The sequence below is a fragment of the Sander lucioperca genome, chromosome 11, assembly GCF_008315115.2.
Source record: "Sander lucioperca isolate FBNREF2018 chromosome 11, SLUC_FBN_1.2, whole genome shotgun sequence".
In the NCBI taxonomy this organism is placed as follows: domain Eukaryota; kingdom Metazoa; phylum Chordata; class Actinopteri; order Perciformes; family Percidae; genus Sander; species Sander lucioperca.
In genome coordinates this window covers 7,496,890-7,509,119 of record NC_050183.1, presented here as the reverse complement: position 1 = coordinate 7,509,119, position 12,230 = coordinate 7,496,890, and the positions used below count along the sequence as shown (strand labels likewise).

Sequence of the window (12,230 nt, the reverse complement as noted above, 5' to 3'; positions counted from 1 at the left end):
GTGTGTGTGTGCTGGCCACCAGTACTGCAGGGAGGGCCTAGAGATCAGCAGCTGAGCCTGTGTCCCGCTGGGAGCCATCACTGCAGAATGGAGCAGGTGTCTGCAGGCTCTCTCTCTCACTCACACACACACACACACACACACACACACACACACACACACACTATTTTTCATACCCATTGCCTCGGTAGATAAAACATAAAAAAGGCTTGCGATGTGGATGTGATCCATAAACAATAGTCTAACAACAGAATAGCTTGATGCAGCAACACGAGCGCCCACGCCCAACCAAAGGTCACCTTTCTGTGTGCAGGTACTTTGACCTGGAAGTAACAGCCTGTAATTTCACCTACATAATGGCAGTGGCAGGGTTTAGGGTTTCTGAGTAGTCTGTGCACCACTGAATGTGTCTTGGCGCTCATGACCAAACAGCAGTAACACACTGATCATGTCACAAACACAGAGATATTTGTATAGGAGATGGGGGAAGAGCACAGCACATAATCCAAAAGTAAACAAAAGGGTCACCCCCACCACCAAAAACCAAAGCACAAGATTTTAACCTGCTATTATTCCCACACTGATTGGATGGACAGGTCTTTTAATACACAGATTAACATAATTTAATCTAAGATATTCAAATTTTCCAATTAATTATAATGTTTATGAACAGAGCAATAGAACAGGCTGATGTTTTCAACTAAGAAATGCAGGTTTCGTGAAAGTAAAAGTCTCCAATGATATATGTAAACAAATATGTGCTAAAAAAAATACAGACATGGGCCTTGAAGTAACACAAAAATGGAAAAATAGAAAACACAATTGTGTGAACCTCAGGCACACATAATTTCACAGTTTATATAGTGGATTATATATCCATAGTGGGCCTGAATTCTTCTGGGGATTTACCTTTATCAGGTCAGTGGCTACATTTTTACAATTCAATAGATGGAACAAACACAATAACCTCAATTTCAGCTGTTCATTTCTCTTCTTTAATTTAAAAGAATCCCAGGGCTGCTCTTTTGCTCGGTAGAGGAAAAGCATTTAATTTCAGAAACAAATTTGTTGCCTCTCGTGGACAATGTTTTCACATTCAGTTGCAGTTATTTCATTCGGCTTAAAAGGATAAATAGAGAGAGAATAATGAAACAGACAAGATTGGAGAGAAAGGAGTTTTGTGTTTTCAAATGTGGTGATTTCTTCACATTTTGTCATTTGCAAACAAACTTTACCAATTATTATGGGGAAATTGAAAATTGCCTCAGCTACAGCAGTAGCCTCAGTTTGACAGTAAAGTCAAATTCAGAGGTTTGGCTAAATCTAATGTCATTTTAGGCTAACATAACACAGCCTGAGGTGTGTATTGGATCAAGCAGATTTACTGAATGAATTATAAAACAGACGAAATGTACTGCAGATATGTCAGCCTTATAAACTTTGACAAAAGAGGTATTAGCAAGTCCTTTACTGACATGTCTGTGATAATCTCACTCAGATGGCTTCAGCTCAGTCATCTCCTTCACAATAGACACATATTCATAACACAAACAAAATCTCCTGATGAAAAGAACATTAAATCATTTTTTTTCAAAAAAGACATTTATAGATTATGGCCTTTGTAGACCCAGATTTGAGATATTATATGGGAACAGATACCCATTTTTCAGGTGAGGACTCATTTTAAGAGCAGCAATGTGAGAAAATGTGCATTATTGTTGTCAGCTCAGCGCCTGAGCTGACAAAGGCTGCCGATACTTGAGTGATTGTCTGCGTCTGGGATCCTGGCATGTTGATGAACAGTGCTATATTTTGTCCTCTCAGAATTGATAGGTTCAAAGCCAATGCATTTTTATTGATTCGCTAATTGCCGGGGATGAGGCAAAGTATCTGCTGTCACCATGAATAAATGATGTATGGCTTACCCTTGCATTAGTGCCGAGGAGGAGTGACCGTTTGAGTTGCAGTCGCTAGCCACTTGCTCCACCGGGAGCTCTCGGGTAGTCAGGGCCTGTTAACACTGTACGTACAGAAAATAAATTAGTTTAAAAAGTGATTTTTTTAAGTGACTACCAGCTATTAATAAAGGTTGAGCTGAATCAAGATATTTGAAATTCATTAAAATACTACAATTATTTTTGTCCAAGAGGAGGCTAACAGTAAGTGGTTCCTCTACACAACCCAGGGAGATGCACCAACAGCATCATTATCTGCTGACCCTTTATTCCCTTTAATAATACATATATTCTGACCGCAGCATTCAGGTTTAAACGGATCGCCATAGAGTCTGCCTTGTGCTGTATATTAGTGACTGTAAATTGAGCTAATTTATAGGAATACATACATATTTTGTAAAGAAATATTGTCATTTACCTCTGTTTGTATTACATGAATCGGTCTTGGCTTAATTTCATGTAAAATTATAAAAGTACATTTACTCAGAACATGATTTATACCTTCCGTACACAATGTCTTGTTATTTTCATAGTGGGAAATTATTTCTAGAGTTGTTGCTAATGAATTTCTTTCTCTTCAATCGGCTAAATGTTTCAACAACACAAAGTAATTGAAACATGTCTCTAAGCATGTAGGCATTTAAACTGAGTTTTTTTTTTTGCCTTGCCCAGTTGCCTTTTTTCAAGCATGAAAAAGGGCACATGGAAAAGGGTGGTTAAGCATGAAGTGACATTTGGAGTGCTGGATTTGTGCAGCATGGGCGTGTTTTGGTCCACAGTACCGTAGGCCATCCCTGGGAAGGACTCTTGATACGTCTCGTTTTTCTAAAAGGTTATTTCTTTTTAAAAGCCGTAGTGCAGCCATTTATGGAGCTAGTGTGAGCTTTTTCGATGAGGTTTTAAACATCATTACAGATGGCAGGTGGTGTTTAGGTTATTCTCATTTTTCCACCTAAGGCCTAAGTAGGTGATTCTGTAAAAGTAGAAAACAGGACTCATTTCTGCAGGAATATACTAACCCGACACACCAGATGGTTTGTTACACAGAACCTTCCAAGAAACCATCATTAGAAACTGTTTGGAAAAGGGCAGTCACTTTCAAAAAAATACCTGGCAGGTGATTGGATGAGCCATCTGTCTATCTATCATTAATCGCGGTGTCACTACCCGATGTGAGTCGAGTGCAGATGTGAGTTGCGCATGCTCAGATTTAAACGGTTTACGGCATAACGCCAAGACTGTACTACTACATACTGAAATTTGTGAAATCCATAAAATAATAAACTTTTCTCATTACAAACAATAACAGAAGATGGAAATCATTTCAAAAACGTTTTAGCTATCTATGATTGTTTGATTGCTAACGTTTGCTCAAAACGCCATTCAAGTGACAGCCTTTGTTGTGTTTGATTGCTAACTTGTAGCCAGCAGTGAACGAACTTCGTTATGTAGGTCCATTTTTATTGTATTGACATTACAGAAGTCTCTCGTCAGCAGGTTCTTGATGGCTACTTCAGCCTCTAATCTAGAACTGACATCAGGGATCAGGGACCATGAAAATGTGATGCCTTATACTAAATAATAAATTACTGCTATGTAATGTACCTATCTCATTATTCTGTCGCAGAGTGACGCATACGCAACTTACATCTGCACTCGACTCACACATCGGGTAGTGATATCGGCCATCACACACACCTAAACCACGCCCGTAGCTACCATTAGCTCCTCACATGACGCTGATTGGTGATATCATGAGAATCTAGCTGCCATACTGGGTAAGGGAGATACATGACTGAAAAACAACTAAAATAAATAAGGTCTGAAAGTAAGCAGCAGTCTAAAGCATCCTAAGTGGGAAGCTTTGTGTTACTGCCGTGTGTGCGCGTGCGTGCGTGCTTGCGTTTACGTTGGGGGTGTGGGTTGTGATTAAAGCCTCCACCAGATGGACCACAGCAGTTGCCCTGTGAGCATGGATGTACCCCAACCGGGATCAAACGGAAAACGGGCTGCCGTCCCCACAGCCCCAAAGCCCACCACTATACCCCATGAACCACTGACCCGCCACACTGCGGCATGGCCACGGCTATATTTCACACTTACCGAGTCATTCCGTTTAGACTAGAAGACAGGAGAAGAGAGGTTTTGATATCCCAGCCATAATACTCATTTTTAAGACTCAAGAAACTCCAAATGGCATTACATTTACTACACATCAATGACAATAAACAGCTAGACTAAACTTCATGATCAGTGTGTGAGCTGCTGGCCTGCTGAAGTTGAATGTCAACCCAAGCTGCGGACCACTCTGTTGTCCAAATGGACACTAATCCACCAGAGTCCTGTTGAGAATACACTCCCAGTGCCAGAATACATGCCAGACTCAACAGCCAATGCATAGCTAAGCCTCTCTGGGCACCTTCACAAACCTTCTCTCATTTGTGTTAGGCTACAGCCTCAACGACCCACCATGATCTCTTCCATTAAAAATGATTTATTTTAATGTGTGGATTTTAATGTGAAAAAGCAGTTATCTAAGCATTATTTTGAATTAAATCTACAACAGAGCAGACTTTACATAGCCATTGAACAAGCATTCACTCCCTATTCCACAGATAGAGACAGAGCATTCAGCCTGAGCCTTTAAACATCCCCGTCACATCTCTGCAGTCTGCAAAGCTCCAGCCATACCAAACAGCTTTGAGTTAAAGTGGAAGAAAGTGGCTGTGACAAATGCAGCACAGCCTTGTTCCGGGATCAGCATGAAGAATTCATTTCTGATCTGAGGAGTTTCTACCAGGGAGAGTGACACAGGCAGAGGTTAAGCTGACTGTGTATCATGCCCACTGACACGGGAGGGAAGAGGATGTAGGAGGAAAGCTTCAACTAGATTAGTTACATTTTACCAAAATACCTTTTTAATATAGTGTATAAGTAACATGTGCCATTTAGGGAATCCACTTTCCCATAAGTGCCTCCATAAATTTACACATTCTTCTTGGCAGGGCCAAGTGGGATTCAGTTTTTAGTTTTTTACTTTTTTTTAAAGAAAGATTTTCTAAAGCAAAATGTCAGCTTCGTTTTCATTTTTCTATTCAATTAACACCAGAAACACTGAACCCAAAGCAGTCATGATCTCAACATGTTTTCAACCCCTTTGGTTCGTTTGTCAACAGGATGTCTCAAAAATGTATGAATGAATATCCTTGGCTTTGAAATAATGAGCAAATTATTAGATTTTGGGCTTTAGATAATTAGCATCTTAAACCATAGCTATAAAAACATGCAGACAGAGATTTTACTACAAATCCAAAGGACACATTTTTAGGGTCAGGATGTGATTTGAAGTGAAAATGTAAGAGATGTACTTGATGTCTTTGTTTATAACAGCTAGTTGGATCATGTTATCATTGTAGGTGATAGTTTGTGCTCTCTAAATGCCTTCAAGGGCTTTATGTTGGCAAGTACTTGCTTTGGTGAATTGGGATTTTCTTTCGGTGCACACAGTCTTTTCTTCTCATCTGCATCCATTTAGCATTTCAGTGACTGTAAACTTCACTGTCCTCCCAAGATAATTTAATGTAATTTGCTCTCTGTGGTTTAATAAGGTGGCATTGTGGGGATTCTGCTCCTCTCGCTTAAGGACATCAGTTCCTTCTTTGGAGGATCTTTTGTGGCAGAACTACCAACTGCCCCCCTCTATTACTAGATTATCAGAGCACAGAGAGCCCTGCTTTAAAAGAGAAAGAAAATAGGTGATTTGATTCAACATACAACAGCGATGCAGGTGTGCTTTGCCCCTCTGACCATAAAATTACCACAAATCTCTATTCACACGGTGTGTGTCATTGATTCATGAAAATTAACCCCCTGGTCTTAACACTAAGCAAACAACAAAAGTGAATCCAAACTGCCCATTGTTGTCCACATACAGCCGCATAGTGTTAATAGGTGTCTAGTGTTCAGTTCAATGATGCAGAGTTTTGTCGCTGGGCAGGGAGACGGGCAAGTTGAAGGCTGTGATTCTCATTTGTTGATTGTTACCGGCAGAGGGTGGACACCTGCCAGGAAAGAGGAGATCATCAGTCTGAGTAGCACAGCAAGATGCTACTACTGCCAGAACTTCAATACAGCAACTAAATCTATCCTTCAAGGGCAAATCAAAAGGAGCCTAAGTAAGCCGCAGCATACTGAGGAGTGCGTTCTGGGATATTAAATGTATTAGGCTGTTTTACTGCATAGACTGCTGTGATATTTTGAATTGAAATCAACCGGGCCTGATAGGCATTGCATTGTTCTCCGTAGCTCTATTAAAATACTGTTTTCATTCATTCATGTCAGTTGCGGTGTTGTTGCTGTACAGTGTAACCGAGATAATTCAGTTTCAGATTTCCTGTCTTGTGTCCTTTGTTGCATTAATTTCCTCTGAACCTGACTCACAATTGCAAAGATCAGGTTTGCTGCAAAACAAGTTTTCCTTGTTAATAATCAAGGTATTTTCTTCCAGCACTTTGTGGTAACACCTCTGCTGGCATCGTCACTTCTCCACCTTTAAATAGAAGTCTTATTATGCAGAGTGAAACATAAGACAGGTGTTGAAACACTGCATCTGACAGTTAACAAGATTTAAACCGAGAGCACCCACAATTATCACCGTGTGCACGCTGCATATTCAAACCTGCTATACTTTGTATTCTTTGCCTGCTCTTTAACGCTTGTTATCGAAATACAGCGTTTTAGCTGCTACCAGAGTATATTGTTTGTGTACAGTACATGTGCCACCAGTATATTCAATCCTGGAGATTCGACAAAAAATTCAGGGCGTGGCAGAGATGTAGCTTTTTGAGTTTTTGTAAGAGAACCAAATGAAACTGAGTAAGGGAGAGTGAGAGGGACAACACTAGCCTGCATTAATCTGTTAAGGTCTGTGACTCGGAGGGGTTTAGGGTGAAGAAGCAGGGCAGAATGGAGGGCAGGAGGAGTTCATGACAATTAGCCAGCTCTCTGCTTTCCAAATTAGCAGGCTGGAAGCACAGGCTAAGAACACTTCTGGGTTCTAGCCCTTTAAAGCTCCGGTTTCACGGCAGGCACACCGTCAGACTGTGACGCACTTCATGAATCAAAATGTGTGTTTTTGTATGTGCGGCGGTGGGCATGTATGCCTGTGTGTGCACATTTTTGTGTATGTATGGTTTCAGTTGTGTGTGTGTGTGTGTGTGTGTTGTGTTGTGTGTGTGTTCTCATGGATGCGAGCCAGAGTCAATCAGTAAGATGGGGTTTCTCATTGCTGACAAGTATGGCTGGCCCTCCTGGGTTAAAGCCACAAAAGCTTTTTCATTTTCAAAACTTTACAAGAGAAAATAAATATATTGCCTCCTCAAAAACTATTTAGCATCAGTCATCATCTAAAAGGCCAAATAATTCATCCAATCAACGCTATGGACTTTTTTTTCTGCAAAGTCATTAAAAAAAGTATAGTCTTTTTTAGTCCTTACTCTTAATTACTTATTTGACATTTTTACATGTATTCAGTGCTGTATTGCATTTTATTCATAGACAGACATAAACTATAAGTAGGGAAAGGCCAAATCCAAAAGATAATGAGCTACACTGCAGTATCTCTAATATCCAGACTGTAAAACATCTCAGCATGGATGCCCTTGATAGACTATCTCAACCACTCCCTCCATCTGTCCATACACAATATTATAATGCACAGTGTGTACCCTTAACTAGGGCATGGCAGCAACATGGTTCCATCTTTGGTATGAATCTTTATATCATAACTACACATGCAGACACACACACTCCACAACACAACAGCAGATTGGGTTTATAGCTAATTTACTGAGTAGGGGCAGTCACTTTCATTGCTTTATAAAATCATAGTCCAGTAGAGCAATTTAGTGAAACAACAAGCCGAGCAAGTCAACTGTGAGAGACTATTTTCACTTTTAAATTGCATTCTCATTTAGAGAAAAGGTTATTTGGATCATATTACAGAGGGAGAAAACAACCTCAAAACACTGACTATCCTTTATGAAATAAGAATATGATCACCCTCTATTTTCTTCCCACATGTTATTGCCTCTAAACATCAACAGTTAAAATTGACTGCATACAAAGACAGAGATGTGATTTGTGATTCAGTCATTAGCATGGATCTAAATTTCCATTGTTTACAGTCAGGAATTAAAACGCAACAATAAAAACATGTTTGGGAGGAGGATATTAGAGGCAGTGAGGTTAAGAAAGCTTTTTTCTGGGTCCAACCCAAAGCCTTTATTAAATTCAAAGGTCAGAGCAGAACGATAAAAGATGGACAGGAAACAGTGGATTGGTTGTCTGTACTATTCAGCTGCAAATTTTGCTTCTTTCTGTTCTTTGGCAGAAAAAGATATGGAGGCACATAACAAAGGAAAATAGACAAAGATGCATTTCTATTTTGATCCATTTTCTTTGTGTTTCATTCAACATTACTCTTCCTCTGTTGTGTCATATACAGTATGATCGGTACAAATCTCCAGACTGCGAGTGCCAGCATATTCTATTCTATTAGAAACAATAGCAAGCTTGTTCAGCCCATCTGTGTGTGTGTGTGTGTGTGTGTGTGTGTGTGTGTGTGCGTGCGTGTGTGTGTGTGTGCGTGTGTGTGTGTGTGTGTGTGCGTGTGTGTGTGTGTGTGTGTGTGTGTGTGTGTGTGTGTGTGTGTGTGTCTGTACTGCTCAGCCTTAATTGAAGGCGTAGTGAGGATCCTCATTAGTATGTCAGGCACATGTTTCTGCTAGGCTAGCTAGCTTGCTGTAGCTAACCAGACAGGTGGAGAGGTCAGGGGTGAAGTGGAGAGACTGGGGAGCTTTAATGACTGCTCCCTTTTTGTTTGCCAGAACTGGCCATATCATTCACAACACTTTTGTCTTCTTACTGTTTTTCTTTTTTCCTAACACTGGTCCTCATTCACCAATATCTTCCTACGTTTTTTCTGAAATTTGTTCTTAAGAAAGTTCCTAAGAAAAGTCTACGTCTGATTCATGACGTGTTCTCAAACAGCAGAATTGTTCGCAGGTGTGTTCTTAGAATGATGAATCCCATTGTCTTCATAAATTGAAAGCTTGTGCTCGTTGCTCCTATAGGTAAACGCCCCGTTAATTCCCATAAAGGGCATGAGATGGCAGGGCCGTGTGCACACTTAGAGAAATGTCGAAAAAGACATGGTAAAGACTGTGGAGGCCTCGACTCCAAAAGAAAGAAAAACTTTAGTAATTCTGAAGTGGAGGTACTGCTGCAAGAAGTTAGCGAAAAACGAGACATCATATTTAGAAGCATCAGCAGTGGATACAAAGCAGCAAATAAAACCGATGCATGGAATGCAATTACCATAGACCGTTAACAGTCTATGGCATTTACTCATGCAGTGAACGCTGTACCCGGAGAAGGGCGCAGAACTGATGAAGTATATAGGCCTAGCACAATTCATACACAATGCAATTCAAAGTGCTTTACAAATGAGCAGAAGTGTAAGTGTAGTGTGAATTTATTAAAACAAACAAACATATAATTATGTGTAAAATAATGAAAATAATTACTTACAAAATTATAAAGAAATATTAATATTTTAAATTAGAACGGATGAAAACAGTATAACTACTTATTTTGGGAAAACATGTCAGCTCTCAATTGTGTGTAAGAGTGCTCTTGAGTGTGCGTAGATTCTGCTCTTACCTAAGAACAAATCCCAAATAAGAAAACATTGGTGAATAACAGAATCTTTGTGAAAACTGCGTAAGTGGGGTTTAAGAACAAATTTGTTCTTAAGAACAATTGGTGAATGAGGCCCACTATTCTTTCAGTGTGCTCATTTGGGAGCTAATATGTGTAGCTACTTGAGTGTGTGGTTGAAATTCACAATTCATATTTGTATAAGCACACTAGCTACTGTTAATGCAAGTGTCGAGTATGTATGGGATACATGCTGTATAGTATATAATACACTGTTCACAATGTGGCTTGACAGTGGATGGTGTGTGCACAACAGAGCCTTAGTGAGTTACAGAGGGCATAATTTAGCTCCAGGAGTCAGACCCTAATAATTCATATTGGACCTGATTTGCATTAGATGGTTTGCTAGAGACCTGAATATCAGTTTTCTGCTATGAAGGTAAAAAATAGTACCGTAAATGTTTTATAAAGTGAGTAAGTAAGTAAAGTTTATTTGTATAGCACCTTTCACAGATAAAAATACAAATAGAAAACATGACAAACAACCATAAAACCCCTCGACTAACTAAAAGCCTGCTTGAACAATTCAATTCAATTTATTTAACAGCAGAGTGTTTAATTGCTTTTTAAAAGATTCGACAGAATTCACACAAAGTAGAGAGGGAGGCAAGTCATTCCACAGCCTAGGAGCTACTGCTTGGAATCTTTTTTTCATTATTATTATGTAAATAATTGTTTAGTCTATAAATGTCATAGAATAGTAAAAAGTTCCAATCACAATTTACTGTCATTAAATTGTTATGTCTGACCAACAATCCAAAGAAAAGCACCAAATCTTTACATTTGAGAAGCTGGAACCAGAGATTGACATCTCAATTTACATCCATTGGCTTACTATTATAAATATTGTGTAAAATCGTTTAGTGACACATTATAAACACTTGTCAATGGACTATCTAAATAAAGTGTGATCCTGTATCGTGACAGGTGTTGAGGTGGTTAGAGCAGAGAAATCTTGTTGAGCTTAATGGACGTCCACTCGTCACATTAGGTCTTGTCAGGCCTCACACAGCTGAACGCATATTGAAACAAACCAGAATAAGCTGTTGGCTTGCTGACTGCCTCTTACTGTTGAACACAAAGGAAACTGTATGAGCATGTGTTGGGAAGTTGATGATGTTTTGATCTCTTGTCTGCCAACTTGAAAAAATTACCAGTGTAAGAGCAATGTGTTACAGTTACATCAAGCTACATGTTTATATCTACAGCATAACGGAGCTTGAATAATGTGTCAGAGCATTTGTGAGACAGTGTGTACATGTAGATATTTTTGTGTGTATGTGTGCACACATAAATATGCTTATGTGCTTATCGGGTATGGTGTGGGCTAGTTTCAGTATGTGCATTCTGAGTGTATGCATGTGTGTGGGTAAATGTATGTAGGTGTGAAGGTACAGCTAAGTACTCCTGTCTGCCAGGTGTGTTAAGGGAAGCAAGAGCTCCCTCTTCTTGTCTGCCTGAGATAGGGGCCAGCAGGACAAAATCAACCTGTGGCCTGTTTACTACTGGGCATAGATCATTTGCTTTATAGAAATATACTATATATACACTGTAGTGATAATCATAATTTGCAAGTGTAATTGGGAGTAATTAGTAGCATATGAATGATAATTCTAGTGAGTATATTTGGGCGGTGTGACTTTAGGACCCCTGAGAAGCACCTACCCCAACGTTGTTTTTGTTGAGGTGGAAAAAAAAAAGAACTGCCACTCCTGTTTTTCAGCAGAGTTCTATCACATTTCTAACAACAGGGGAGTACACACGGAAACACTGCAGCAATAATGCAGGGAACCTGCTTTCTATAGGAGCTTAATGACCAAAGAAGGCACGTACTGTAGGCTATATGAAGACGGTATGCGTATGAACGAGTTAAAGCGTAGACTGACTGTATGCAGGTTAACAGGTGAGGGATAATTATGTGCAGACACGAACGTAAAGTCACCTTAACTGTTTTAGCATCTACCTCTCCGCATGATGCTTCGAGGACCACATGAGCCTGCCTCCATCACTCTCATCAGCGAGCGCACCGCCCAGTCGGCACCTCCCCAGCCAATGGGAGACCGCGCGCGAGGTGACTGGACATTCCATAAATGGCTTTTTGGGAAAAGGTAGAGGGGTGTTTTCTCTGAATCATTTCCGTTGAGTGGATTCTCTTTTCTCGCCGTGTTGTTTTGTCTTAGTTTTTCACTGAGCGAGAGTGTTTTTGCCCTCCTGCTTGCACGGGACAGAGCTGCAGGTCTTCCACACCCACGGGTTCTGTTTAGTTTTTGGCTCCGCTACATCATCACGTCAGTTCATTCAGCCTCTCCGGCACGCTGACACTACTCCATCCGATTCTCCTCGCTGACTTCACCGGCTTTTACAGTTTGTCCGCCGAGACTACCGTTACCGTCCGTAACCCCAACAGCCTTAACACAAGAATGGTCATGGTGAGTAGATCGGCTATCGTAGGTCACAGTTTTGAGCTTTTCCATCGTAGGCTACCTGTTGGTTTAA

At 40.2% G+C, this 12,230-nt stretch overlaps 2 protein-coding genes across 8 annotated transcripts in view; one reads left to right on the top strand and one right to left on the bottom strand.

The window, feature by feature from the left end:
- The window catches only part of agbl4 (ATP/GTP binding protein-like 4), a 461,627-nt gene that overhangs the window by 325,827 nt on the left and 123,570 nt on the right, over positions 1-12,230 (bottom strand). The window contains exon 2 of one of the 2 annotated variants that reach the window (XM_031307356.2): positions 1,926-2,020. The exons of the other annotated variant lie outside the window; for it this stretch is intronic. The gene's annotated coding sequence lies outside the window, so the exon portion shown is untranslated. The remainder of the gene's footprint in view (positions 1-1,925; positions 2,021-12,230) is intronic. 2 annotated transcript variants of the gene reach the window in all.
- The window catches only part of elavl4 (ELAV like neuron-specific RNA binding protein 4), an 85,164-nt gene that overhangs the window by 5,431 nt on the left and 67,503 nt on the right, over positions 1-12,230 (top strand). The window contains exon 1 of one of the 6 annotated variants that reach the window (XM_031307363.2): positions 11,849-12,163. The exons of the other annotated variants lie outside the window; for them this stretch is intronic. Coding sequence (XP_031163223.1) covers positions 12,155-12,163 — 9 coding nt within the window. The 5' untranslated portion in view covers positions 11,849-12,154. Of the gene's footprint in view, positions 1-11,848; positions 12,164-12,230 lie in introns of those variants that run through there. 6 annotated transcript variants of the gene reach the window in all.